This window comes from Dendrobates tinctorius, unplaced genomic scaffold (assembly GCF_039654945.1).
Source record: "Dendrobates tinctorius isolate UK_male_01 unplaced genomic scaffold, ASM3965494v1 ptg000063l, whole genome shotgun sequence".
NCBI lineage: Eukaryota > Metazoa > Chordata > Amphibia > Anura > Dendrobatidae > Dendrobates > Dendrobates tinctorius.
Window position 1 is genome coordinate 16,841,246 of NW_027361731.1, and position 26,584 is coordinate 16,867,829.

General features: G+C 46.6%; 2 protein-coding genes across 2 annotated transcripts in view; one reads left to right on the forward strand and one right to left on the reverse strand.

Moving 5' to 3' along the window:
- LOC141094243 (uncharacterized) overlaps window positions 1-7,524 on the reverse strand; it is a 1,213,871-nt gene extending 1,206,347 nt beyond the window's left edge. Inside the window, exon 1 of the mRNA XM_073580060.1 lies at window positions 7,446-7,524. Coding sequence (XP_073436161.1) covers window positions 7,446-7,472 — 27 coding nt within the window. The 5' untranslated portion in view covers window positions 7,473-7,524. The remainder of the gene's footprint in view (window positions 1-7,445) is intronic.
- LOC141094226 (uncharacterized) overlaps window positions 1-26,584 on the forward strand; it is a 754,752-nt gene that overhangs the window by 348,698 nt on the left and 379,470 nt on the right. The gene's annotated exons all lie outside the window — the stretch shown is intronic.

The following is a 26,584-nucleotide window of genomic DNA, read 5'->3' on the forward strand; positions in this document are numbered from 1 at the left end:
CGGATTTGACCATAAAGAGCGCTGATGTGGTAAGTTGGTCTCCAGAGGCAGTCTCGGCATTTCAGGAGCTTAAGCAGAGATTCACTTCTGCTCCGGTTTTACGGCAACCTGATATTTCACTCCCTTTTCAGGTGGAGATAGATGCTTCTGAGATTGGTGCAGGAGCCGTTTTGTCTCAAAGAGATCCGGTAACCTCTAAGATGAATCCCTGTGCCTTCTTTTCTCGAAAATGTTCTCCATTTGAAAGTAACTATGACATGGGGAATCGGGAATTATTGGCCATGAAGTGGGCATTTGAAGAGTGGAGACATTGGTTGGAAGGAGCTAGACTTCAAGATGTGGTCCTCACCGATCACAAGAATTTGATTTATCTTGAATCAGCTAAGCGCTTGAATCCTAGACAGGCTAGGTGGGCCTTGCTTTTCACGCGTTTTAATTTTGTGGTCTCCTTTCTTCCGGGCACTAAGAATGTTAAGGCGGACGCCCTTTCTAGGAGTTTCTTTGCGGATTCTCTTGACGTGACCGAGCCTACGACCATTCTAAATGAGGGTGTAGCTCTTTCCGCCATCTCTCCTGATTTGAGACATGCCCTGGAAGAATTTAAGGAGGATAAACCTGAACGATGCCCTATGGGAAAATTGTATGTCCCTGACCAGTGGAGGAAAAGAGTGATGTCTGAAATTCATTGCTCCGTGGTGGCTGGTCATCCAGGTATCTTTGGTACCAGAGATTTGATGAGTCGGTCTTTTTGGTGGCCTGCCTTATCTTGTGATGTCAGGAATTTTGTGCAGTCCTGTGGGACTTGCTCTCGGTTTAAGCCCTGTTCTCGTGCTAGTGGTTTGTTGATGCCTCTGCCGGTGCCAAAGAGGCCATGGACCCATATCTCAATGGATTTTATCTCTGATCTCCCTGTCTCTCAGAGAATGACTGTTATTTGGGTGATCTGTTGTAGATTTTCTAAGATGGTCCATCTTGTACCACTCCCAAAGTTGGCATCTTCTGAGTTGGTGCCCTTGTTTTTACAAGAAGTAGTTCGTTTGCACGGGATTCCTGAGAACATTGTGTCGGACAGAGGGGTCAAGTTTGTTTCCAGATTTTGGAGGGCTTTTTGTTCCAAATTGGGAATTCAGTTGTCTTTTTCCTCTGCATTTCATCCTCAGACCAATGGGCAGACTGAGAGAACAAACCAGACATTGGAGTCCTATTTGAAATGTTTCATATCTGCTGATCAGGCTGATTGGGTCTCATTTTTGCCCTTGGCCGAATTCGCGCTAACCAATAGGTCTAGCTCTGCCACTTTGATGTCTCCTTTCTTTTGTAAGTTTGGGTTTCATCCTCGATTTTCTTCGGAGCAGGTGGAAGCTTCTGCCTACCCAGGTGTGGATTCTGTGGTAGAGAGAATGCAGCAGATTTGGGACCAAGTAGTGGATAAGTTGTCCCACTCTCAGGAAAAGGCCCAACGATTTTCCAACCAGCATAGGACCATTGCTCCCCGGTTTAAAGTGGATGATGCGGTTTGGTTGTCCTCAAAAAATATTCCCATGAAGGTTGCATCTCCAAAATTCAAGCCAAGGTTTATTGGACCTTATAAGATTTTGGAAATCCTTAACCCCGTTTCTTTTTGTTTGGCTCTTACGTTTAAGATTCATAACGTCTTTCATAGATCTTTGTTGAAAAGGATTGTGGAACCAGTCGTTCCCATGGCAGCACCCCCTGACCCTGTACTGGTTAAGGGTAATTTGGAGTATGAGGTAGAGAAGATATTGGATTCTCGTCTGGCTAGATGGAGGCTTCAGTACTTGGTCAAGTGGAAGGGTTATGGCCAGGAGGGTAATTATTGGGTCTCTGCTTCTGACATCCATGCCAAGAGATTGATACGTGCCTTTCACCGGGCCCATCCTGATCGGCCTGGTGGCGTGGATGAGGGTTCGGTGACCCCTCCACAAGGGGGGTACTGTTGTGAACTCTAACACAATCTAATCTGGTTGTGTCTTTTTTTTTATTTCTGTTTTGCTGCTAGGGTTCATTGGGAATCTGGGATTGCTGGCTGGGAGCATATAATGGAGCTGGCTGCTCTTGAAGGTTGCTGGTGATTTTTCCCTCAGTGTGCATTTGGAGCTCTTTTGTCCCCTGCCTGATCTGAATGCTCAGCTAAGTGATTCTTTTGCTAATCCTTTGCATCTAATCTGGTTGTGTCTTTTTTTTGCTTTCTGTTTTGCTGCTAGGGTTCAGCGTGCTCCCTGCTGGGGGCAGCGCTGGGCCCTGCTTCATATTTTGCAGCTTGTTCAGTCCCCTGTTATGTTAGTATTTTTTTGCTTGCTGCCAGTTTATATGAGAGTGCTGATCTAGCGGAGGTGAGATTGTGTAATCTCAGGTTATTTTGTATATCAGCAGTTTTGGACTTTTTCAGGGTTTTGTGCGTGAATGCAGACAGTATCTTTTTCTGTCCTGTCCTGTCTAGACAGCTTGGGCCCCATCGTTTGCTCAGTCTGTTCTCTGCCTGTGTTTGTGTCTCATCTTGTCTCACCAACAATATATGTTTGGGGGCTGTCTATTCCTTTGGGGATCTGCTCTGGGGCAGTTTACATTTCATCTTTCTGTCTTTAGGCTTAGTTTGTCCTCTGGCAGTGATGAAGCGTCTAGGGCATCGTAGGAACGCTCCATCGCTACTGCTAATTGTGCTGATAGTATAAGGGGTCTGCAATCCGCTTAGTTACCAACCTCTCTGGTCTTCTGGTGGCTTAGCTTGTTCCTGCCATCCTCCTCGGTGACCCATTCATAACAGTTTTGATTTTTGAGTGAGATGAGCTGCAGTTTATTTTTTAAAGGCCATTGTGCCAAACACGTCTGTTAGGCTGTGTTCACACATAACCTGCAATGTTTAGGCTTTCACACACTTCTTCCATACGGATGTAAGAATTCTGGACTTTTCTTTGTGCTTGTTTGCCATGATCCAAGATGGAGTCTTGTATCTCGCCCTGTCATGGAACTTCCTGTCTATCCTGATTATTTAAGTCCGGGTCATGTGCTCTCCTGTGCCTGAGTATTGTGTTGCTGTCTTGCTCCTGAGCTCCTGCCCATCTGCTAGTGGACTCCCTGCTGCTGCTGCTGCTCGTTACTCGGTGCTCTGCCTCTCTACATTCTGCTGCCTACTACCCTGCTGTGTTCAACTACAGTCTGGACTTCTGGTGTGGAGCTGATCACCCTTAGAGCTGCTGTGGCCACTAAGGAATCCTGACTTTGCCATCTCCTTTGGGTCTGTATCTTTTGGGGCTCCATTGCTGGACTTGTGCGGGACTTTCAGTCCTAGAGGTAGATATTGCGACCTTCTCCTGTTTAGCCTCTCCTGTATATCGCTGGACTTCTACGTTTGAGTGCCATGTGCATTTCACCCTTATGTTTGTTGGACTTATGCACCCTAGTGCTGTGTGCATGCTGATTTACTACATCATCGTGGGACTGCCTCATTAATACGGTGTACTTGCTGACATTTCTGCTGCTGGACTCCTACATTCTGTGCCCTGTGCACACCTCAGTATTAGTACTGTTGGACTGGTTATTATTAGCGGTCTTACCCCGCTCTTCGGTCACTTAGGACATTTCCATATTGTGCTGAATTTTCATTAACATTGCGGAAAGTGTACTGCCAGTTCTGCTTTACCTGCATTATTCCATATTGTGCTGTGTTTCTGTTACTGTTGCAGGAAGGGCTCTGTTTAGTTTTGTCACTCTTGTGCAATATACTTATTTACATCAACTTTGGTCTCAGTCTCATTGTCCCACGCAATCAGATTCCGTAGTACCCATATAATTATTACAACGGACGTGGGAAGGATGCCTACGGTAAATGTTATTTATATTACTATTTTGTGCTGTATGACTACCTGGATTAAAAGTATAATTATTCAAAGATTGAAAATTGTTAATTTTTTTTTTACATTTTTGTCAAAATGTCTGATTTTTTTTATAAATAAAAGCAAAAAATAATAACCTAAATTTAACACTAACAAAATACAATGATTCATGAAAAAACAATCTTAAAATCACGGAAATCTGTGGAAACGTTTCCGTGTTTTGCCACATTCTGTAAATTGACATGTTAAATTTGAAAATTTTGGCTTGGGCAACAAGGGGATAAAAAAAACTGCAATAAATCATTATTCTAACTGTTCTTTGTTATTTTATAGGAAGAAAAAAATCTCTAACTTTAATTTCAGCTCTAGAATGCAGGGACATAGGAATACACTGGTATATAGAAATGTATCTCTATGTACCAGTACAAGAAGTTGTGTGTTTGAATCACCAGGGCCCAGACTTGAAGAAAAGAGAAGAAAGAGTTAATTACAGCACAGAGATGGAGGTATCCCCCAGAGTAAGAGAAGGAACTACTGAGCACCATCCACAGAGAGCTGGGAGGAGAGGAGGCAACTTACAGACACAGAGTGAGAGGCGGGACGTTACCCTGAACGCCCGGGCCAGCTCCCCCAAATTGGGGCTGTCCTGCTAGATGGTTGGAAGTAACGAATAATGGGGAGTGTCCCACACCGACCTCCACATAGAGAATAATGGAGCCTCCGACACCGACCTCCACCCGCAGAGCCGCACTCCACATAGAGAATAATGGAGCCTCCGGCACCGATCTCCACCCGCAGAGCCACACTCCACATAGAGAATAATGGGGCCTCCAGCACCGACGTCCACCCGCAGAGCCGCACTCCACATAGAGAATAATGGAGCCTCCAGCACTGACCTCCACCCGCAGAGCCGCACTCCACATAGAGAATAATGGAGCCTCCGGCACCGACCTCCACCCGCAGAGCCACACTCCACATAGAGAATAATGGGGCCTCCGGCACCGACCTCCACCCGCAGAGCCACACTCCACATAGAGAATAATGGAGTCTCCGGCACCGACCTCCACCCGCAGAGCCACACTCCACATAGAGAATAATGGGGCCTCCAGCACCGACCTCCACCCGCAGAGCCGCACTCCACATAGAGAATAATGGAGCTTCCAGCACCGACCTCCACCCGCAGAGCCGCACTCCACATAGAGAATAATGGAGCCTCCTGCACCGACCTCCACCCGCAGAGCCACACTCCACATAGAGAATAATGGAGCCTCCAGCACTGACCTCCACCCGCAGAGCCGCACTCCACATAGAGAATAATGGAGTCTCCGGCACCGACCTCCACCCGCAGAGCCACACTCCACATAGAGAATAATGGGGCCTCCAGCACCGACGTCCACCCGCAGAGCCGCACTCCACATAGAGAATAATGAAGCTTCCAGCACCGACCTCCACCCGCAGAGCCGCACTCCACATAGAGAATAATGGAGCATCCTGCACCGACCTCCACCCGCAGAGCCGCACTCCACATAGAGAATAATGGAGCCTCCGGCACTGACCTCCACCCGCAGAGCCGCACTCCACATAGAGAATAAAGGAGCCTCCGGCACCGACCTCCACCCGCAGAGCCACACTCCACATAGAGAATAATGGGGCCTCCAGCACCGACCTCCACCCGCAGAGCCGCACTCCACATAGAGAATAATGGAGCTTCCAGCACCGAACTCCACCCGCAGAGCCGCACTCCACATAGAGAATAATGGAGCCTCCTGCACCGACCTCCACCCGCAGAGCCGCACTCCACATAGAGAATAATGGAGCCTCCAGCACCGACCTCCACCCACAGAGCCACACTCCACATAGAGAATAATGGAGCCTCCTGCACCGACCTCCACCCGCAGAGCCGCACTCCACATAGAGAATAATGGAGCCTCCAGCACCGACCTCCACCCGCAGAGCCGCACTCCACATAGAGAATAATGGGGCCTCCAGCACCGACCTCCACCCGCAGAGCCGCACTCCACATAGAGAATAATGGAGCCTCCGGCACCGACCTCCACCCGCAGAGCCACACTCCACATAGAGAATAATGGGGCCTCCAGCACCGACGTCCACCCGCAGAGCCGCACTCCACATAGAGAATAATGGAGCCTCCAGCACCGACCTCCACCCGCAGAGCCGCACTCCACATAGAGAATAATGGAGCTTCCAGCACCGACCTCCACCCGCAGAGCCCCACTCCACATAGAGAATAATGGAGCCTCCTGCACCGACCTCCACCCGCAGAGCCGCACTCCACATAGAGAATAATGGAGTCTCCAGCACCGACCTCCACCCACATAGCCACACTCCACATAGAGAATAATGGAGCCTCCTGCACCGACCTCCACCCGCAGAGCCGCACTCCACATAGAGAATAATGGAGCCTCCGGCACCGACCTCCACCCGCAGAGCCACACTCCACATAGAGAATAATGGAGCCTCCGGCACCGACCTCCACCCGCAGAGCCACACTCCACATAGAGAATAATGGGGCCTCCAGCACCGACCTCCACCCGCAGAGCCCCACTCCACATAGAGAATAATGGAGCCTCCAGCACCGACCTCCACCCGCAGAGCCGCACACCACATAGAGAATAATGGAGCCTCCGGCACCGACCTCCACCCGCAGAGCCACACTCCACATAGAGAATAATGGAGCCTCCGGCACCGACCTCCACCCGCAGAGCCACACTCCACATAGAGAATAATGGAGCCTCCGGCACCGACCTCCACAAGCAGAGCCACACTCCACATAGAGAATAATGGAGCCTCCAGCACCGACCTCCACCCGCAGAGCCGCACAACACAAAGAGAATAATGGAGCCTCCGGCACCGACCTCCACCCGCAGAGCCGCACCCCACATAGAGAATAATGGAGCCTCCAGCACCGACCTCCACCCGCAGAGCCACACTCCACATAGAGAATAATGGAGCCTCCGGCACCGACCTCCACCCGCAGAGCCACACTCCACATAGAGAATAATGGAGCCTCTGGCACCGACCTCCACCCGCAGAGCCGCACTCCACATAGAGAATAATGGAGCCTCCAGCACCGACCTCCACCCGCAGAGCCATACTCCACATAGAGAATAATGGAGCCTCCAGCACCGACCTCCACCCGCAGAGCCGCACTCCACATAGAGAATAATGGAGCCTCCGGCACTGACCTCCACCCGCAGAGCCGCACTCCACATATAGAATAATGGAGCCTCCAGCACCGACCTCCACCCACAGAGCCACACTCCACATAGAGAATAATGGAGCCTCCTGCACCGACCTCCACCCGCAGAGCCGCACTCCACATAGAGAATAATGGAGCCTCCAGCACCGACCTCCACCCGCAGAGCCGCACTCCACATAGAGAATAATGGGGCCTCAAGCACAGACCTCCACCCGCAGAGCCGCACTCCACATAGAGAATAATGGAGCCTCCGGCACCGACCTCCACCCGCAGAGCCACACTCCACATAGAGAATAATGGGGCCTCCAGCACCGACCTCCACCCGCAGAGCCGCACTCCACATAGAGAATAATGGGGCCTCAAGCACAGACCTCCACCCGCAGAGCCGCACTCCACATAGAGAATAATGGAGCCTCCAGCACCGACCTCCACCCGCAGAGCCGCACTCCACATAGAGAATAATTGAGCTTCCAGCACCGACCTCCACCCGCAGAGCCCCACTCCACATAGAGAATAATGGAGCCTCCTGCACAGACCTCCACCCGCAGAGCCGCACTCCACATAGAGAATAATGGAGTCTCCAGCACCGACCTCCACCCACAGAGCCACACTCCACATAGAGAATAATGGAGCCTCCTGCACCGACCTCCACCCGCAGAGCCGCACTCCACATAGAGAATAATGGAGCCTCCGGCACCGACCTCCACCCGCAGAGCCACACTCCACATAGAGAATAATGGAGCCTCCAGCACCGACCTCCACCCGCAGAGCCGCACTCCACATAGAGAATAATGGAGCCTCCAGCACCGACCTCCACCCGCAGAGCCGCACTCCACATAGAGAATAATGGAGCCTCCAGCACCGACCTCCACCCGCAGAGCCACACTCCACATAGAGAATAATGGAGCCTCCGGCACCGACCTCCACCCGCAGAGCCACACTCCACATAGAGAATAATGGAGCCTCCGGCACCGACCTCCACCCGCAGAGCCACACTCCACATAGAGAATAATGGAGCCTCCGGCACCGACCTCCACCCGCAGAGCCACACTCCACATAGAGAATAATGGAGCCTCCAGCACCGACCTCCACCCGCAGAGCCGCACAGCACAAAGAGAATAATGGAGCCTCCGGCACCGACCTCCACCCGCAGAGCCGCACTCCACATAGAGAATAATGGAGCCTCCGGCACCTACCTCCACCCGCAGAGCCGCACTCCACATATATGGCTGCTCTGTGCGCACAGGACCTTTGATGACGTCACAGGAGGGGAGGAGTCAGGGGTCACATGATGGGAAGTAAATGGGTTGGAATCAGAGAAGATGTATTGCTGTTCCCATATGACACATAGATGTTTGCAGTGGATGGGGTGAATGCTGCCCCCATTGAGGTGCCCTGTTTTTGTAGGTAATAGGAGCTATTAAAAAGTAAAGTAATTATTTTGGAGCAGGATATTAATGGCTATAATTAAAAATGTCTTCATTTCTGCTGAATAATTGCGGTTGACCTGTAAGTGATACCTCAATATCGATGCTGGGGTAAAGACTAACTACATCGCATCAAAATGTGACAGATAGAAGCTGCACTGTTGACTTAGAATCATCCAGCAACTATAGGGGTTAGAATGGTTATAGCAGACTACAAGTCTCCGACATAAACAAGTGCTTCTCACTAAATTAGAATATCATCAAAAAGTTTATTTCAGTTCTTCAATACAAAAAGTGAAACTCTTCTATTATATGGAGTCATTACAGAGTGATCTATTTCAAGTGTTTATTTCTGGTAATGTTGATGATTATGGCTTACAGCCAATTAAAAACCTAAAAGTCATTATCTCAGTAAATTGGAATACTTTAAAACACCAGCTTGAAAAAGGATTTTAAAATCAGAAATGTTAGCCTACTGAAATGTATGTACAGTAAATACACTCAATACTTGATTGGGGCTCCTTTGGCATCAATTACTGTATCAATGAGGCGTGGCATGGAGGTGATCAGCCTGTGGCTCTGCTGAGAGGTTATGGAAGCCCAGGATGCTTTGATAGCAGTTTTCAGCTCGTCTGCATTGTTGGGTTGGTGTCTCTTATCTTCCTCTTGACAATACCCCATAGGGTTAAGGTGAGGTGAGTTTGCTGCCAATCAAGCACAGTGATATTTTTCTTTGTAAACCAGGTATTGGTACTTTTGGCAGTGTGGACAGGTGCGAAGTCCTGCTGGAGAATGACATTTTTGTGAACTGAAGAAACGGATCTGTTTTTCCGCCGAATCCGTCTAGCAGGTTTATATCTGTTTCCTGGGGGCTGGCCAATTGGATCTGAGCATGCGCAGACTTAAAAAAAACAGAACCCTTAGGCATCCATTATGACTAAATGACTTTTTTTCGACAGTGTTTACACAAGAAAATCCCATGACGGATAACATGATCAGGGATAAAAATTGTCCATTAAATGTCACCTGTTTAACCCAGCAGGAAGTACGGCGGCGTCTAAAAATCACTAAAATTGACAAATCCCCGGGCCCGGATGGGATACACCCCCGAGTACTGCAGGAATTAAGCACAGTCATAGATAGACCATTATTTTTATTCTGTAAAGATTCCATAATAACAGGGTCTGTACCACAGGACTGGTGTATAGCAAATGTGGTGCCAATATTCAAAAAGGGGACAAAAACTGAACTTGGAAATTATAGGCCAGTGAGTTTAACTTCAACTGTGGGTAAAATCCTAGAGGGTTTTCTAAAAGATACTATACTGGAGTATCTGGAGAAGAATAACCTTATGACCCAATATCAACATGGGTTTACAAGGGACCGTTCCTGTCAGACTAATCTGATAAGCTTTTATGAAGAGGTAAGTTCCGGACTGGACCAAGGGAATGCAGTGGACGTGGTGTACATGGACTTTTCAAAAGCTTTTGATACGGTGCCACACAAAAGGTGGATACATAAAATGAGAACAATGGGGATAGGGGAAAATATGTGTAGGTGGGTTAAGAGCTGGCTCAGGGATAGGAAACAAAGGGTGGTTATTAATGGAGCACACTCGGACTGGGTCAGTTAGCAGTGGGGTACCACAGGGGTCAGTTTTGGGCCCGCTTCTTTTTAACATATTTATTAATGACCTTGTAAGGGGCATAGAGAGTAGAATTTCAATATTTGCAGATGACACTAAACTCTGCAGGGTAATCAATACAGAGGAGGACAATTTTATATTACAGGAGGATTTATGTAAACTAGAAGCTTGGGCTGATAAATGGCAAATGAGCTTTAATGGGGATAAATATAAGGTCATGCACTTGGGTAGAACGAACAAGATGTATAATTATGTGCTTAATTGTAAAACACTGGGCAAAACAGTCACTGAAAAAGACCTGGGTGTATGGGTGGACGACAAACTCACATTTAGTGGCCAGTGTCAGGCAGCTGCTGCAAAGGCAAATAAAATAATGGGATTAAAATTAAAAGAGGCATAGATGCTCATGAGGAGAACATAATTTTACCTCTGTATAAGTCACTAGTGCGACCACAATTAGAATACTGTGTACAGTTCTGGTCTCCGGTGTATAAGAAAGACATAGCTGAACTGGAGCGGGTGCAGAGAAGAGTTACCAAGGTTATTAGGGAACTAGGGGGTCTGCAATACCAAGACAGGTTATTACACTTGGGGTTATTTAGTTTGGAGAATCGAAGGCTTCGGGGTGATCTTATTACAATGTATAAATATATGCGGGGACAGTACCAAGACCTTTCTAATGATCTTTTTACTCTTAGACCTGGGACAAGGGGGCATCCTCTACGTCTGGAGGAAAGAAGGTTTAAGCATACTCACAGACACAAATTCTTTACTGTAAGAGCAGTGAGACTATGGAACTTTCTGCCATATGATGTTGTAATGAGTGATTCCCTAATAAAATTTAAGAAGGGACTGGATGCCTTTCTTGAAAAGTATAATATTACAGGGTATATACACTAGTTTCCTTAATATTGCGTTGATCCAGGGAGCTAGTCTGATTGCCGTATGTGGAGTCGGGAAGGAATTTTTTTCCCCAATGTGAAGCTTACTTTTTGCCACATAGGGTTTTTTTGCCTTCCTCTGGATCAACATGTTAGGGCAAGTTAGGATAGGATATGGGTTGAACTAGATGGACTTAAAGTCTCCCTTCAACTTTAATTACTACGTTACTATGTTACTATTATGGCAAAAAAATGGAAGCGCCGAATCCGGCACTGTCCGGTTTTTCGCCACAGACAAAAAACGTTACTAGAGACGTTTTTTCCAGACGCTGGAATGAAACATTTAGCCGGATCTGGTGAAAACCGGAAGAAACAGAAGGCCATGTGGCACGATCTGGCGCTAATACAATTGAATGAGAGAAAACTGGATCCGGCGGCAGATTTCGCCGGATCCAGTATTTTAACAAATAGTCGGATCCTGCCTGTCGGAAAAATCCTGATGTGTGAAAGTAGCCTTAGTTCACACTGGGCGTTTTTGGATTTTACTGCTTTGTTTTTCTGCAACAAAACCTGAATGCTTGGCAGGAAAGAACCTGTGGCTTTGCTGCATTTTTTGTGGTATTTTTGATGCGGTTCTAGTGTGTTTTTTTTTCATGTGTTTTTTCCATTCAAGTCATTGGGTGAAAAAAGCTGAAAAAACACTTAGAGAAGTGACATGCTCTATGTCCAAAAAACCCTGCAAAGCACAGAATACTGATGACAAAAAACCAAGGTGTATGCATAGCTGGTACTGTAAAACATAGCTAAAAAACACAAAAAAAAATTTTTTTAAAAACCAGCAAAAACTCCTACTATGAGCTTAATCTTATAAGTATGGCTACTTTCACACTAGCGTTCAGGAGGGCTGCGGATGGCAGCCTACTTCCTCCTTTCTTCCTCTGTGAAGCTCCGCCCACGCTCCGCTTACTACCGCAAGAAAGGAGGAAGTAGGCTGCCATCCGCAGCCCTCCTCAATGCAAGTGTGAAACCAGCCTAAATCTTTAAAACAAAAAGCAGAGAACATAAAGGAACACTAAATATCTAGACTCTGGAAAAACAAACAATCGAAGATCTAGAATTTCACTGACATCTAGTGGATGAGAGGAAACTAACACTCAAGTGTTTCCTATCCTGTATATCAGTGGCGGTGAACCTATGGCACGCGTGCCAGAGGGGGCACACAGATCCCTCCCGGTGAGCACGTGCGCCATCTCCTCAGGACTAGGAAGGGGAGCGGCGGAGCAGCGAGTCACAGGAGGCAGGAGCCGGTGGCTGTAACTGTGCCTGCTGCTAGAGCAGCACGGTGGCTCAGTGGTTAGCACTGCAGCCTTGCAGCGCTGGAATCCTGGGTTCAAATCCCACCTGTGTTTGCATAGGTTTCCTCTAGGTACTCTTGTTTCCCACATTCCAAAGGCATACTGATAGGGAATTTAGATTGTGAGCCCCATCGGGGACAGAAATGATAAATGTCATGCCGCTGCAATGCAGGTAGGTGCAGGCTTCACTGGAAGGCAGGAGAGTGGAAGCAGGTCTGCATCTAAACAGAGCTGGCCTGCAGTGCAGCAGTGAGGCTATCACAGGTGGCAGCAGAATAGTCAAACAAGCCTGGTCAAATCCTAGAGTGTAGTGCAGTACTAAAGGAATAAGCAAACTCATGGTCAGAGACAAGCCAGGGGGTCAGTAATGGTCAGGAGGAGATAAGCCAAAAGACAAAGGACAGAAACAGGTCAGAATACAAGCTAAGTCAAAACCAGGGAGTCAGTACACTGAAAGCAAACACTGAGTCAAGATGGGAATAGGGGAAAAGAGAGACACGGGTGCAGACAGCAAATGCAGCAGGACAAATCAGAGCAATGAGAGTAATCTACAGCAGCACTAGCAAAAAACTATAACTGACATCGCCTGCAGGAAGCAGCGATAAATAGCCAACCTGACCCCAGACAGAGTGTAACAACTCTGCTGGCATCGCTGCATGGCTTCCCATTCCCCACTCACCAACTTGCTCACTGCTTCAGGCCATGCTGTGATTTCTGTATACTGCCAGCTCCATGCTCTGTCCCTTTTGTCTGCTGTGTTCATGTTTCCTGACTGTGTGTATAGGGGGGCAGCACCTGAACTCTCTGCTTCTTATGGAGTCAACGTGCACCTGGCTAACGTGTCCCTGACCAATTACATAGTGCCCTCTACTATTTAGGTCTGCCCCACCCACTGGAACATTGCCTGTGCAATGTCTAAACGCAAATAGACCGTGTAACTATGTATTTCACCGCGCTATACTGAGCAGATGTACAGAAAAAAGAGAAAAGGTCCTTAATAAAGGATTATGGGCTTAATTGTTGGTACTTACTTAGAGTGAAGGAGTAGTAGATTGTTCTATGTAGGTTGAGATGTCTAAGTAGCGAATAATTCGTGAATTATCCTGTAGTGATGGTTTCTTATGGTAGCCGATGATGCTGGTGGATTATTAACATTACATATTATTACTTTAATTTTTACCCTTATTACCCCACGAGCATCATCGGCTACCATAAGAAACCATCACTACTGGATGGTTCCAGCTGAATCGTGGAACTTCTGGAGCACCCTCAACTGGTACTGAACTGGGACAAAGACGGAGGAGCAAGAGACTGAGTCTCACGAATCTCCCGCTCCAATTCTGGGGACACCACTGCGACAACCACCCCGTACTGAAGCATGGAGGAAAGAGGTTCGGGAGGTGATATTGGATCCAAGCTGCGAGATAAGGCATTCGCCTTGACATTCTTGGAACCAGGCCGAAAGGTGATAGAAAAATTAAAGCGTGAAAAAAAGCAAACACCTCGCCTGTCTGGGAGTCAAACATTTGGCCGACTCATTATAAAACAGATTCTTGTGGTCCATAATCACCATGACCCAATGAACAGCCCCCTTCAAAAAGTGCCTCCATTCTTGAAAGGCCAACTTGATAGCTAATTCCCAATTCCCGACATCGTAATTTTTCTCAGCAGGAGAGAACTTTTTCGTGAAGAAGGCACAGGGCCTCAGGTGTTGTGAGTTCATTTTCCCCTTCGTCACTGGGGTCTGGTGAACTCCCTATTCTGGTAAAGGAAGGTAATGAGCCTGATTATCAGGCACCTGAGTCTAATGAGGATGACTGGCTGAGTGGAGTCACGGACTGGATATAAGGCTGCCGACGCCCTTCTGCCCTGCGGGTGATTTCTCTGTGGACTTCTAGGACACCAGTCTGATTCCTGCTCCTCTAAAGCTAAGTTTCTGTTTTGCCTGTTAGCTTTTTGTTTTTGCCTCCTACGGTGACTCAGTCATAACAGAATCACCTGCCATACCGCAGATCCTAGGGTACTCAATAGCAGGAAAGAATTGTGTTTAAAAAAAAAAAAGAGTGTATATTCTTTCCTCTAGATCTCTGAGGCCGTAGGGGGAATTTTTTTTTCTCTCAATGGAGATAAAGCAATTGTCTGATCGTGTGGAGCAGCTCGCTGCGGAAGTGCGTGGAATTTCCGCCTACCTTGCTCGTTCGCATGCTGTTGAACCAAAGATCCCTACACCTGATGTATTTTTTGGGGATCGATCTAAATTTTTGAGTTTCAAAAATAATTGTAAATTATTTTTTGCCTTGAAGCCTAACTCGTCAGGGAGCTCCGCACAGCAGGTTAAAATTGTCATCTCTTTGCTGCGTGGCGATCCCCAGGCTTGGGCGTTTTCTTTGAAACCAGATGATCCTATTCTGACTAATGTGAACGCATTTTTTCAAGCTTTGGGGTTGTTGTATGACGAACCTAATGCTATTGATCAGGATGAAAAGACCCTGTTGGCATTGAACCAGGGTCGAGATTCTGCAGAGTTGTACTGTCAAAAGTTCCGAAAGTGGGCAGTCCTTACTACCTGGAATGATAATGCCTTGGCTGCTCTCTTTCGGAAGGGTTTGTCAGAAGCCGTAAAAGATACTATGGTGGGATTTCCTGTTCCCTCTGGTCTGGACGATTCTATGTCATTAGCCATTCAGGTTGATTGGCGTTTACGTGAACGCAGGATTGCACGAGAGGTGTTGCCACCGGTTGAACAGACGTCTGAACCTATGCAATGTGATAGAGCTTTGTCTAAGGCGCAACGTCAGGAGTTCAGAAGGCGTAATAAGCTGTGTTTTTTCTGTGGAGATGCCTCGCATATTATTTCTGTTTGTCCTAAACGAGAGAAACGCTTTGCACACACGTTTTCTGTTGTTGGTGTTCAACCTAAGTTTCTTCTGGCAATTACTCTGATCTGCTCCCTGTCCACATTTTCTGCCAAGGCTTTTGTGGATTCGGGAGCAGCGCTAAACCTAATGGACTTGGATTTTGCTAAACGTTGTGGATTTCCGATGACACCTCTGCAGATGCCTATCCCTTTGAGGGGGATTGATGCTACTCCTTTGGCTAAAAATAAACCTCAGTTTTGGACCCAGGTGGTCATGCGGGTCGCCCCAGACCATCAAGAAAATTGCAAATTTTTGGTATTGCATGGTCTGCATGATGCCGTTGTTCTGGGGTTTCCCTGGTTGCAAATTCATAATCCAGTTTTGGATTGGAAATCTGTGTGTGTGGTGAGTTGGGGTTGTCGGTGTGCCTTTAGTGAGGCTCCGGTTTTTTCCACCTCTCCTCAGTCGCATGATGTTCCTGACTATTTGGCGGACTTTTATAATGTATTTAGTGAGAATGAGTCTGCGTCCTTGCCTCCTCATAGGAGTTATGACTGTGCAATTGAACTAAGCTCGGGGTGTAAATTTCCCAAGGGTCGGCTCTTCAATTTATCTGTACCCGAGCACGAGGCTATGTGGTCCTATATTAAGGAGGCGTTGGAGAAGGGTCATATTAGACCATCCTCTTCACCCTTAGGTGCCGGGTTTTTTTTTGTGGCCAAAAAGGATGGTTCTTTAAGGCCTTGTATTGATTATCGTGCCCTCAATAAAATTACTATTAAATATCAGTATCCGTTACCCCTGATTTCGGATGTATTCTCTAGAGTTAGAGGTGCTTGCTCGTTTACCAAGCTTGACCTCAGGGGGCGTACAATCTTATCCGCATTAAGCAGGGGGATGAATGGAAGACAGCGTTTAATACTCCGGAGGGACATTTTGAGTACCTGGTGATGCCTTTTGGGCTCACTAATGCCCCTTCTGTCTTCCAGTGCTTCATGAACGATATTTTCCGAGACTTTGTCGATAAATTTTTGATTATCTATCTGGATGATATTTTGATCTTCTCCAAGGATTGGGATTCTCATGTGGAACATATTCGGACTGTGTTCCGGATCTTGAGGGAGAATTCCCTGTATGTCAAAGGATCGAAATGCCTTTTTGGAGTACAGAGGATTTCATTTTTGGGATTTATTTTGTCTCCGTCAACTATTGAAATGGACCCGGCGAAGGTAAAGGCCATTTATGATTGGGTTCAGCCCACTTCTTTGAAGGCCCTCCAGAAGTTTTTGGGTTTTGCTAATTTTTATCGGAAATTTATAGCAAAATTTTCCAGTATTACAAAGCCATTGACTGATCTGACAAAGAAGGGTGCTGATGTGTTGAATTGGTCTCCTGAGGCTGTTGCTTCCTTTCAGGAGCTGAAGCGAAGATTTACCTCCGCCCCGGTTTTGCGGCAACCTGATGTCTCACTCCTGTTCCAGGTAGAGGTGGATGCTTCTGAGATTGGTGCAGGAGCTGTTTTGTCCCAAAAGGATCCTGTAACATCTAAAATGAATCCCTGTGCTTTCTTTTCCCGAAAGTTCTCTCCATCTGAACGTAACTATGATGTGGGGAATCGGGAACTGTTGGCCATGAAATGGGCATTTGAGGAGTGGAGACATTGGTTGGAGGGAGCTAAACATCAAGTTGTGGTCCTCACTGACCACAAGAATTTGATTTACCTAGAGTCGGCTAAACGCTTGAACCCTAGACAGGCTAGGTGGGCCTTGTTTTTTTACACGTTTTGATTTTGTGGTCTCTTTTCTTCCTGGAACGAAGAATGTGAAGGCAGACGCCCTCTCTAGGAGTTTCTTTGCTGATTCTCCTGTGGTGACCAAGCCTGCTACCATCTTAGGCGAAGGGGTAGTGCTTTCTGCCATCTCGCCCGATTTGAGACTTGCTCTGCAAGAGTTCCAGGAGGACAAACCTGAGCGTTGTCACAGTGGAAAGTTGTATGTTCCTGACCAGTGGAAGAAGAGAGTGATGTCTGAAGTTCATTGCTCTGCATTTGCTGGTCATCCAGGTATTTTTGGTACTAGAGATCTGGTGAGTCGCTCTTTTTGGTGGCCCACCTTGTCTCATGATGTCAGGAATTTTGTGCAGTCCTGTGGGACTTGCTCCCAGTCTAAATCTTGTTCTCGCTCTAGTGGGTTGCTGATGCCTTTGCCGGTCCCCAGGAGGCCATGGACCCATATTTCAATGGATTTCATCTCTGATATGCCTGTCTCTCAAAGGACGACTGTTATTTGGGTGATTTGTGATAGGTTCTCTAAGATGGTTCATCTTGTACCACTCCCTAAGTTGCCATCTTCCTCTGAGTTGGTGCCCCTGTTTTTGCAACAGGTGGTTCACTTACACGGGATTCCTGAGAACATTGTGTCTGACAGAGGAGTTCAGTTTGTGTCTAGATTTTGGAGGACTTTCTGTTCCAAGCTGGGAATTCAGTTGTCCTTCTCCTCTGCTTTTCACCCTCAGACCAATGGGAAGACAGAGAGAACAAACCAGACCTTGGAGTCGTATTTGAGATGTTTTATTTCCGCTGATCAGGATGATTGGGTTTCATTTTTGCCCTTGGCCGAATTTGCTTTAAATAATAGAGCTAGTTCTGCCACTTTGATGTCACCTTTTTTTTGTAACTTTGGGTTTCATCCTCGATTTTCTTCAGGGCAGGTGGAGCCTTCTGCCTGCCCAGGTGTTGACACTGTGGTGGAGAGAATGCACCAGATCTGGGACCAAGTGGTGGATAAGTTATCTCTCTCCCAGGAAAAGGCCCAGTGGTTTTCCAATCGACATAGGACCATTGGTTCCCAGTTTAAGATTGGTGATATGGTGTGGTTATCATCAAAAAATATTGCTATGAAGGTGGCTTCTCCTAAGTTTAAGCCTAGATTTATTGGACCTTACAAGATTTTGGAGATTATTAATCCGGTCTCTCTTCGTTTGGCTCTTCCTGTCACATTTAAAATCCATAATGTGTTCCATAAGTCCTTGTTGAAGAGGTTTGTTGAACCAGTTGTTCCTGGGGTGGCACCTCCAGACCCTGTATTGGTTGAAGGTAACATGGAATATGAGGTAGAGAAAATACTGGATTCCCGTCTGGCTAGACGGAGACTCCAGTATTTGGTTAAGTGGAAGGGTTATGGTCAGGAGGATAATTCCTGGGTCTCTGCCTCTGATATTCATGCCAAAAGATTGGTGCGTGCATTTCATCGGGCTCACCCTGATCGCCCTGGTGGCGTGGTTGAGGGTTCGGTGACCCCTCCTCAAGGGGGAGGTACTGTTGTGAGTTCATTTTCCCCTTCATCACTGGGGTCTGGTGAACTCCCTATTCTGGTAAAGGAAGGTAATGAGCCTGATTATCAGGCACCTGAGTCTAATGAGGATGACTGGCTGAGTGGAGTCACGGACTGGATATAAGGCTGCCGACGCCCTTCTGCCCTGCGGGTGATTTCTCTGTGGACTTCTAGGACACCAGTCTGATTCCTGCTCCTCTAAAGCTAAGTTTGTTTTGCCTGTTAGCTTTTTGCTTTTTGTTTTTCTTGCTTTTCAGTATTCTGCCATTCCCTGCTGGGGTGAGCTGAATCTCCTTTTGCCTGTAGCTCTGTCTTCAGTATATTCCTGAGTGCTGACATAGCTTTTTTGAAGCCTAGCGTCTTCAGGGCCTTTTTCACTGTCAGTCTGTTGGCTCTTATTTTTATAGGGTTTTTCACGGATTGCAGACAGCAGCCTTCCTGTCCTTTTCTATTTAGTTAGCTTGGGCCCCTCTTTGCTCAGTCTATCTTTCTGTCTGTGTTGGTATTTTCATCTTGCTTCACCGTCATTATATGTTGGGGGCTGCCTATTGCTTTGGGGTCTGCTCTGGGGCAGTTTAGATTTCCCCTTTCTTTCTTTAGGCCTATTTAATTCTCCGGCTGTGATCGAGGGGTCTAGGGCATCGTAGGAACCCCCCATGGCTACTGCTAGTTGTGTTGATAGGTTCAGGGGTCTGCAATCCGATAGCTGCCAACTTCTCTGGTTTTCAGGACTTAGCTAGCATTTCTGTTTTTGCCTCCTATGGTGACTCAATCATAACACTCAGGTTAGTCAAAGTTGCGGGTCCTTGGGATAACACCACCCCCACCTCCGACACGTCTAACTCAACGATGAATGGTTCAGACAGATCAGGCTGGACCAAAACAGGCACAGACATAAAGCATTTCTTTAATAAAGCAAAGGCCTCCACAGCCGGAGCTGACCAGCTTTTGAGATCAGCCTCACGAGTCATATCAGTGAGGGGCTTGACCACCTGTGATAACCCCTCAAGAAATTTCCTATAATATTTGGCAAACCCCATAAAACATTGAAGACCCTCTAAGTCTCTGGAATGCACCCAATCAACAATGGCCCGTACCTTCCCAGGGTCCATACGAAACCCCTTGTCAGACAGAATGAAACCCAGAAAGGACAATTCTTGGACAAATTATGTGCATTTTTCAGGTTTCGCAAAGAGCGAGTTCTCCCCTAATCTCTGGAGACCTGCACGTAGATGATCCATGTGAACTTGATAGATGAAAACACAAGGATATCATCTAAATGCACCACCATAAAGCACCCAATAAAATCAGAAAATACATGGCTGATAAAATTCTGAAAGACAGCTGGTGCATTAGTGAGACCAAAGGGCATAACCAAATTCTCAAATAAACCTTCAGAAGTGAGAAATGCCATTTTCCACTAATCCCCCTCCTGAATACAGATTAGATTATATGTTCCCCTGAGGTCCAATTTAGAAAGCATCTGGCCCCCGACAATTGATTGTACAAATCAGGGATGAGCGGAAGGGGATAGGTATTTTTCACTCTGATCTTATTTAATTCCTGAAAATGGAGGCACGGGCGCAAACCTTTTTCTTACAAAAATGAATTCACTCGCCACAGGAGAGACAGAGGGACAGATGTGGCCTTGATATAGGCTTTCAGAAATATACACTGTGTTCCAAATTATTATGCAAAAAATATTTCCTCATATTTTCTCTAAATTACCTATATGAATTTCAGTCATTGTTATTTTCCAGTCATCTAATATTCTAGTATAATTGCAATGTTTTGAACAAACTACCTATGAAAACAGTATATTTTTAAAAATAAGAAACACTCAAAACGCATGTTCCGAATTATTATGCACAGCAGAGTTTTCAACCTTTTTATTATTTTGAACAAAAAAATGGTCCATTGTGAAATTATAAGCATTATCAGCTTATTACAAAATGAAATCAAACAGGTTTCAAGTCAAAACTTTATTCTAGGTGATGTTACATTTGCACATAAGACCCCTTGTTGGAAAGAAGCTTCTGAGCTCTCTCGTCCATTGAATTTGTCAGTTTTTGGATGGTTTGTGCTTCAATTGTTTTGCATGTGGACAGAATACCCTCCCAGAGCTGTTGCTTAGATGTGAACTGCCTCCCGCCATCATAGACACTCCTTGTGATGATGCTCCAGAGGTTCTCAATGGGGTTGAAGTCAAGGGAAGATGGTGGCCACACCATAAGTTTGTCCTCTTTTATGCCCATAGCAGCCGGAGATGCAGATGTGTTATTTGCAGCATGAGACGGTGCATTATCATGCATGAAAATTATCTTGCAGCAGAAAGCACGGTTCTTCCTCTTGAACCATGGCAGGAAGTGCTGTTTTAGAAACTCCACATAGATTATGGAGTTCATCTTTACCCCTTCAGGGATCCTAAAGGCGCCGACAATCTCTCTCCCCATGATTCCAGCCCAAAACATTACTCCACCTCCTCCTTGTTGGCGCCTTAGCTGTGTTTTGATGGGGTGTCCATCAACCAGCCATCCTCCACTCCATCCATCTGGACCATCGAGCGTTGCACTGCACTCATCGGTGAACAAAACAGTTTGGAAGTCAGTCTTCATGTATCGTTTGGCCCACTGGAGCTGTTTCTGCTTGTGTGCAGTGGATAGAGGTGGTCAACAGGATGGCTTACGCACAGCTGCAAACCTCTGAAGGACCCTGCATCTTGTTGTTCGGGGGACGTTGGAGGCACCAGCAGCTTCAAAAACTTGTCTGCTGCTATGACAAGGCATTTTTGCAGCTGCTCTTTTAACCTGATGCAATTGCCTGTTGGAAAGAGTCCTCAATTTTTCCTTATCAGCATGCACACGTGTGTGCTGGGAATCAGCTACATACTTCTTGATTATGCGATGATCACAATGAAGTGTCTTGGCAATGTTGATTGTAGTCATGCCCTGACCTAAATACTCCACAATTTGTTGCTTCTCAGCAGCCGACACATCCTTTTTCCTTCCCATTTTGGCAAAAAATGTAGGCTGCTTAATAATGTGGAACAGCCTTCTTAAGTAGTCTTGCCTTTATTTGGATACACCTGCCAAACTAATTTGCACAGGTATCTGCAATTGCTTTCAGTGATATAAAGAGCCATGACCCACATCACCATCAATGAATTTAAATGACAAACAAAAAAATTCTAGCCTTATCACTCCTAAACTCTTTTTGCATAATAATTTGGAACACAGTTTATTCCTTCATTGTGATTCACTCCAGGCCAGATAGGTGTACAAACGGGCCATGGGCAAATTAGCACCCGGTGCCAGTCAATAGTGCAGTCAAAAGGGCGGTGTGGTGGTAAGACCTCAGCCTCCTTTTCAGAAAAAACATCCTCAAAATCCTTCAGGTACTCCGGAATACCTGTGGCACCCCTGAGGGTTCAAACAAAATAGGAAGCACACTGTAGCGACATAACAGGCAAACATGAAATAATAAAAATGAATTGCATTACTGCATTAGAAGTATAAAAAATTGAGAAAGTTTAGCTCATAAAATGGCCAATTTATGTGTACCTGTAAACCACGGTAAGGCATTTCTCGTTTTCCAGGACCCTAACCTAATGCCAATCCTCACTTAGACTAAAGTCTTCATCTGAATGGGAACCTATGTACATCCTCTCCTTAGACTGAAATCTATATCTCTGTGGAGTGGTGGTGACCCTGCTTTGATTAAAAACACCTGCGGCTAACAGGTGGAGTGCTCAGTCAGAAGGTTAATGAATACAAATTTAAAAAAACTGACCATCACATCCAAGCATAAACAGTGTGAACAGGTGCTTAACCTAGGGTCACCAACTCAAATACCTGAGAGTTCAGTCGCCACAGAGGTACTGCACCTCAAAACAGAGGTGTGGTATTCCGCTCTCAGGTAAGAAAGGGGCACCATACAGAACTCATACACTTACATCTAACACCAGACCTTTCAGACACAGGGAGGGACTAGGTAGAGGGTGTGAGTGGAGAAAGCAGCAGGGGGAAGCTGAAGGAAGTGACAGTGAGAGAGTGAGTCAGCAGTTGGTGCTGGGAACTTGAGCTGTGAGGAGCTCATTCCTGGAACCAGCAGACAGAGGAAAGAGAGAAAGGAAAGAGAGAAAACAACAGAAAGATAGCTTCAGTGGAAGAGAGGAAGAAGGGGTACTAGGGGCACAGGTAGTGAGGAATCCACCTATGGGGCCCTCATCCATGCTGGCCGTAGTCGGGTGGAAAGACCAGGTCGCAGTAAGGCAATCGCTGAAAAGGCAGCCGGATAGGATCAAAGGCACCTAAAGCACGTCACCCGACAAGATTTGAGGCTGCTGGCTTTGGACACTGTGTGAAGGCGCAGGGCAGGAGAGGAGGGAGCCAGCGCAGCAAGACAGCCAGGAAAGGAACATCTGAAGGAGGTTCTGACATGGTGTACTCCAAATTACCTGAGAGCTGGCTGGACTACCAACCCAGAGGACACAACACCCCGGCAAGGGATTGTAACATCAGAACTATGAGTAAAACCTGTGAAGACTACACACTGCTGTGCCCTCCAATTTATTTACTGTGTCACTTACCCTGCACTACAACCAACATCATATCTCATTACAGCTGCCTTGGGGTTTAGCTCTACCTGTGGAGAGCAGCAACAAATATGCTGCATCACCATCAGCCCCAGTGGTCTCCTCAAGCAGCGTCGGCTAACATCTCCTATTTGCCGAATACCACAGGTGGCGTCATAAATTATCTTTTATAAACTTTCTTCCCCCCTTAAATCATCATTTTTCATTGGACGCTCAGGGCCATGGACCGGGTCACTGCTGCCATGACACATCCCCTTAAGAACCGGCCCGGTAGCGAGTATTCCCATGGCCCTGGCGGGGGCTCCATGCCTTCCAGATTAACGGATGACACAAGTACCATAGTAAGGCAATTTTTAACACAATTAGGACCCCATTTGACAATGTCCCAAGATTCCCAATCTATCACAGGATTATGTAAATGTAACCAGGGGAACCCCAACACCAGTCCCGCAGGCAGATTGTCCAGAACAAAACATGAAATACGTTCCTGATGCAAGGAACCCACTTTAAGGAGAAACTCCTCCGAGACAAACTTAATGACATTCTTAGCCAGTGGTTATTTGCCAATGGCAACAATATGAATAGGAGTCTCCAGCCTAACTGTCCCTAACTTACACCTGGTCACCAAGTTAGAGTCAATAAAGTTCATAGATGACCCGCAGGCCACGGAAGCAGAAGTGGGCGTGAAGCAACTCCCACAACTAAGTTCCACTTCCAGCCATACTTTACAAAATGAGGTAAAAAGTACCTGAGAGTCTGGGTGACCTCCTCAACAATCACCCAGACTCAGCCGTTTATTAGTCGTCCTTTTTCCAATGCCCGGGATCTCCGCAGTAAAAACACAGCTTTCCTTCATGTTGTCGTCTCCTCTGCTACTCCTTGAGGTTGGTGGCCCCCACCTCCATAGGTTCAGATGGTGGCAAAACAACAGGATTAGCAGGGAGCAATGTAATCTCTCGCTGTGTAACACCTCTTTCCCGCAGCCTCCGATCCATATGGATAGCCTGAGTCATAGCCTCCTCCAATGAGCTGGGTGGTGGATGGAGAGCCAGAGCATCCTTCAGGTGATCCCGACAGTCCTCTCCTGAACTGACATCTCAGCGCAGAGTCATCCCAGGACACCACAGTGGACCACTGACAGAACTCAGAGCTATACCATTCAGCCGAGAGGTTACCCTGAAAGAGACTCATGATTGTGTCTTCTGCCACTCTGACCCGGTCAGGCTCATCAAAAATAAGTCCTAGGGCCTCAAAGAACCTATCCACAGACACACGTTCAGGGGCAGAAGCAGGTAGAAAGTCCACGATTGAGGCCCCTCACGAAGTAAGGAAATGATTATCCCCACCCGCTGACTCTCATCTCCAGAAGGTCAGGGTTTTAGAGAAAACAATAGATTGCAACTCTCCTTGAACATACGGAACTGCTCCTTTTCCCTGGAGAAGATATCTGGAAGCCTGACTGTAGGTTCAGGAGAGTGCAATGAGACAGCAACAGTGTCTGAGTGCTTACAAACTGGGAAGAAGATCCCTGCAAAGATTTTACCATGTCAGAAAGTTCTTTTTGCAGGTGGTTGATACATGGCCAAGGCCCTATGTTCCACAGACAGATTCTGCATCATTTGAGTCAAATTAGCCATTTGATCTGCCAAGGTACTGAGCGAATCCATAGAAAGCTGAGAAAAAAAAACTGTCTGTTTCTGGTCAGTTGTAATGTCACGCCACTGCAATGCAGGTAGGTGCAGACTTCACTTGATGGCAGTAGAGTGGAAGCAGTAGAGCTGGCCTTCACTGCAGTAGTGAGGCTGCCACAAGTGGCAGCAGAATAGTCAAACAAGCCGTGTCAAATCCTAGACTGTAGCGCAGTACCAAAGGAATAAGCAAACTCACGGTCAGAGACAAGCCAGGGTAATAATAGTAATGGTCAGGAGTGGATAAGCCAAAAGACAAAGGACAGAAACAGGTCAGGATACAAGCCAAGTCAAAACTGGGGAGTCAGCACACTAAAGGGAAACACTGAGTCAAGAGGGGAATAGGTGAAAACAGAGACACGGGTTCAGACAGCAAATACAGCAGGACAAATCAGAGCAATCAGAGTGAGCTTCTGCAGCACAAGGCAAAAACTATAACTGACATCACCTGCAGGAAGCAGCGGCGATAAATAGCCAACCTGAACCCAGACAGAGGCTGAGAAAGGTTAACTCTTGACATGACCAAACCGGGAAAAATGGAAAACAGGACTGAAAATCCGCTCTGGATCATGACAATAATGTGTGCAAACTGCAAAGCACTGTGGAATATGTTAGCACTATATAGAAATAAAGTATTTTTATTATTACTATTAAGAGAAATGAATACTCACTGCATTGGCAATGAATATTCATTTCTCTTATAGCACACACAGCTTCAGCCGCAGCAGTCGGCTTCTGCTCATTAAGGTAAAGAATATTCACCTCTCTCCATTCCCATAGACTGGAGAGAGATGAATATTCATTCCCTTAATGAATGGGGACACGTGATCACCCAGCAGCTCTTGGCACTGTAACAAGATGCTGTGAGGGCGCACAGGGAATGTAAGTAGTAAGTTTTTTTAATGCATTTCTCATGGGGGCCATACATACAAGGATAGGGATGAAGAACCATGCGCATATCAGGATAGGGATGAGGAACCATACATACAAGGATAGGGATGAGGAGCTATGCATACAAGGCTGGGGATAAGGAGTCATGCATACTAGGACAGGGATGAGGAGCCATGCAGACAGGGATGTGGATAAGAAGCCATGCATACAAAGATGGGGATAAGGAGCCATGCATACAAGGACGGGAATAAGGAGCCATGCATACAAGGATGGAGATAAGGAGCCATGTAGACAAGGATGGGGATAAGGAGCCATGCAGACAAGGATGGGGATAAGGAGCCATGCAGACAAGGATGGGGATAAGGAGCCATGCATAACATAATTGGGATTAGGGGACAATGCATACCCAGATTATGCTCAAGTCAATAAGTTTTCCCAGGTTTTTGTGTCAAAATTAGGTGCCTTAGTTTATACTCGGGCTGGCTTATACTTGAGTATATACTGTATTTATTTTTATTTAATGTGTGGCCATTATCCTGTACGGAGCACTATGTGAGCACATTATATAGTATGGAACATTGTGTGGGGCCATTATACAGTATGGAGCATCATGTGAGGCCATTATACAGTATTGAGCACTATGTGGGGCCATTATACAGTATGGAGCACTATGTAGGACCATTATACAGTATGGCTCATCGTGTGGGGCCATTATACAGTATGGAGCATGATATGGAAGGGTTAATGTTTTTCGTTCTCTTACTAGAATTTGTTTTTATATTGTTGTAGCCGTACTACAGAATGCCAGTGACTGTCTGTCCGCAGTCTCCAACATCATG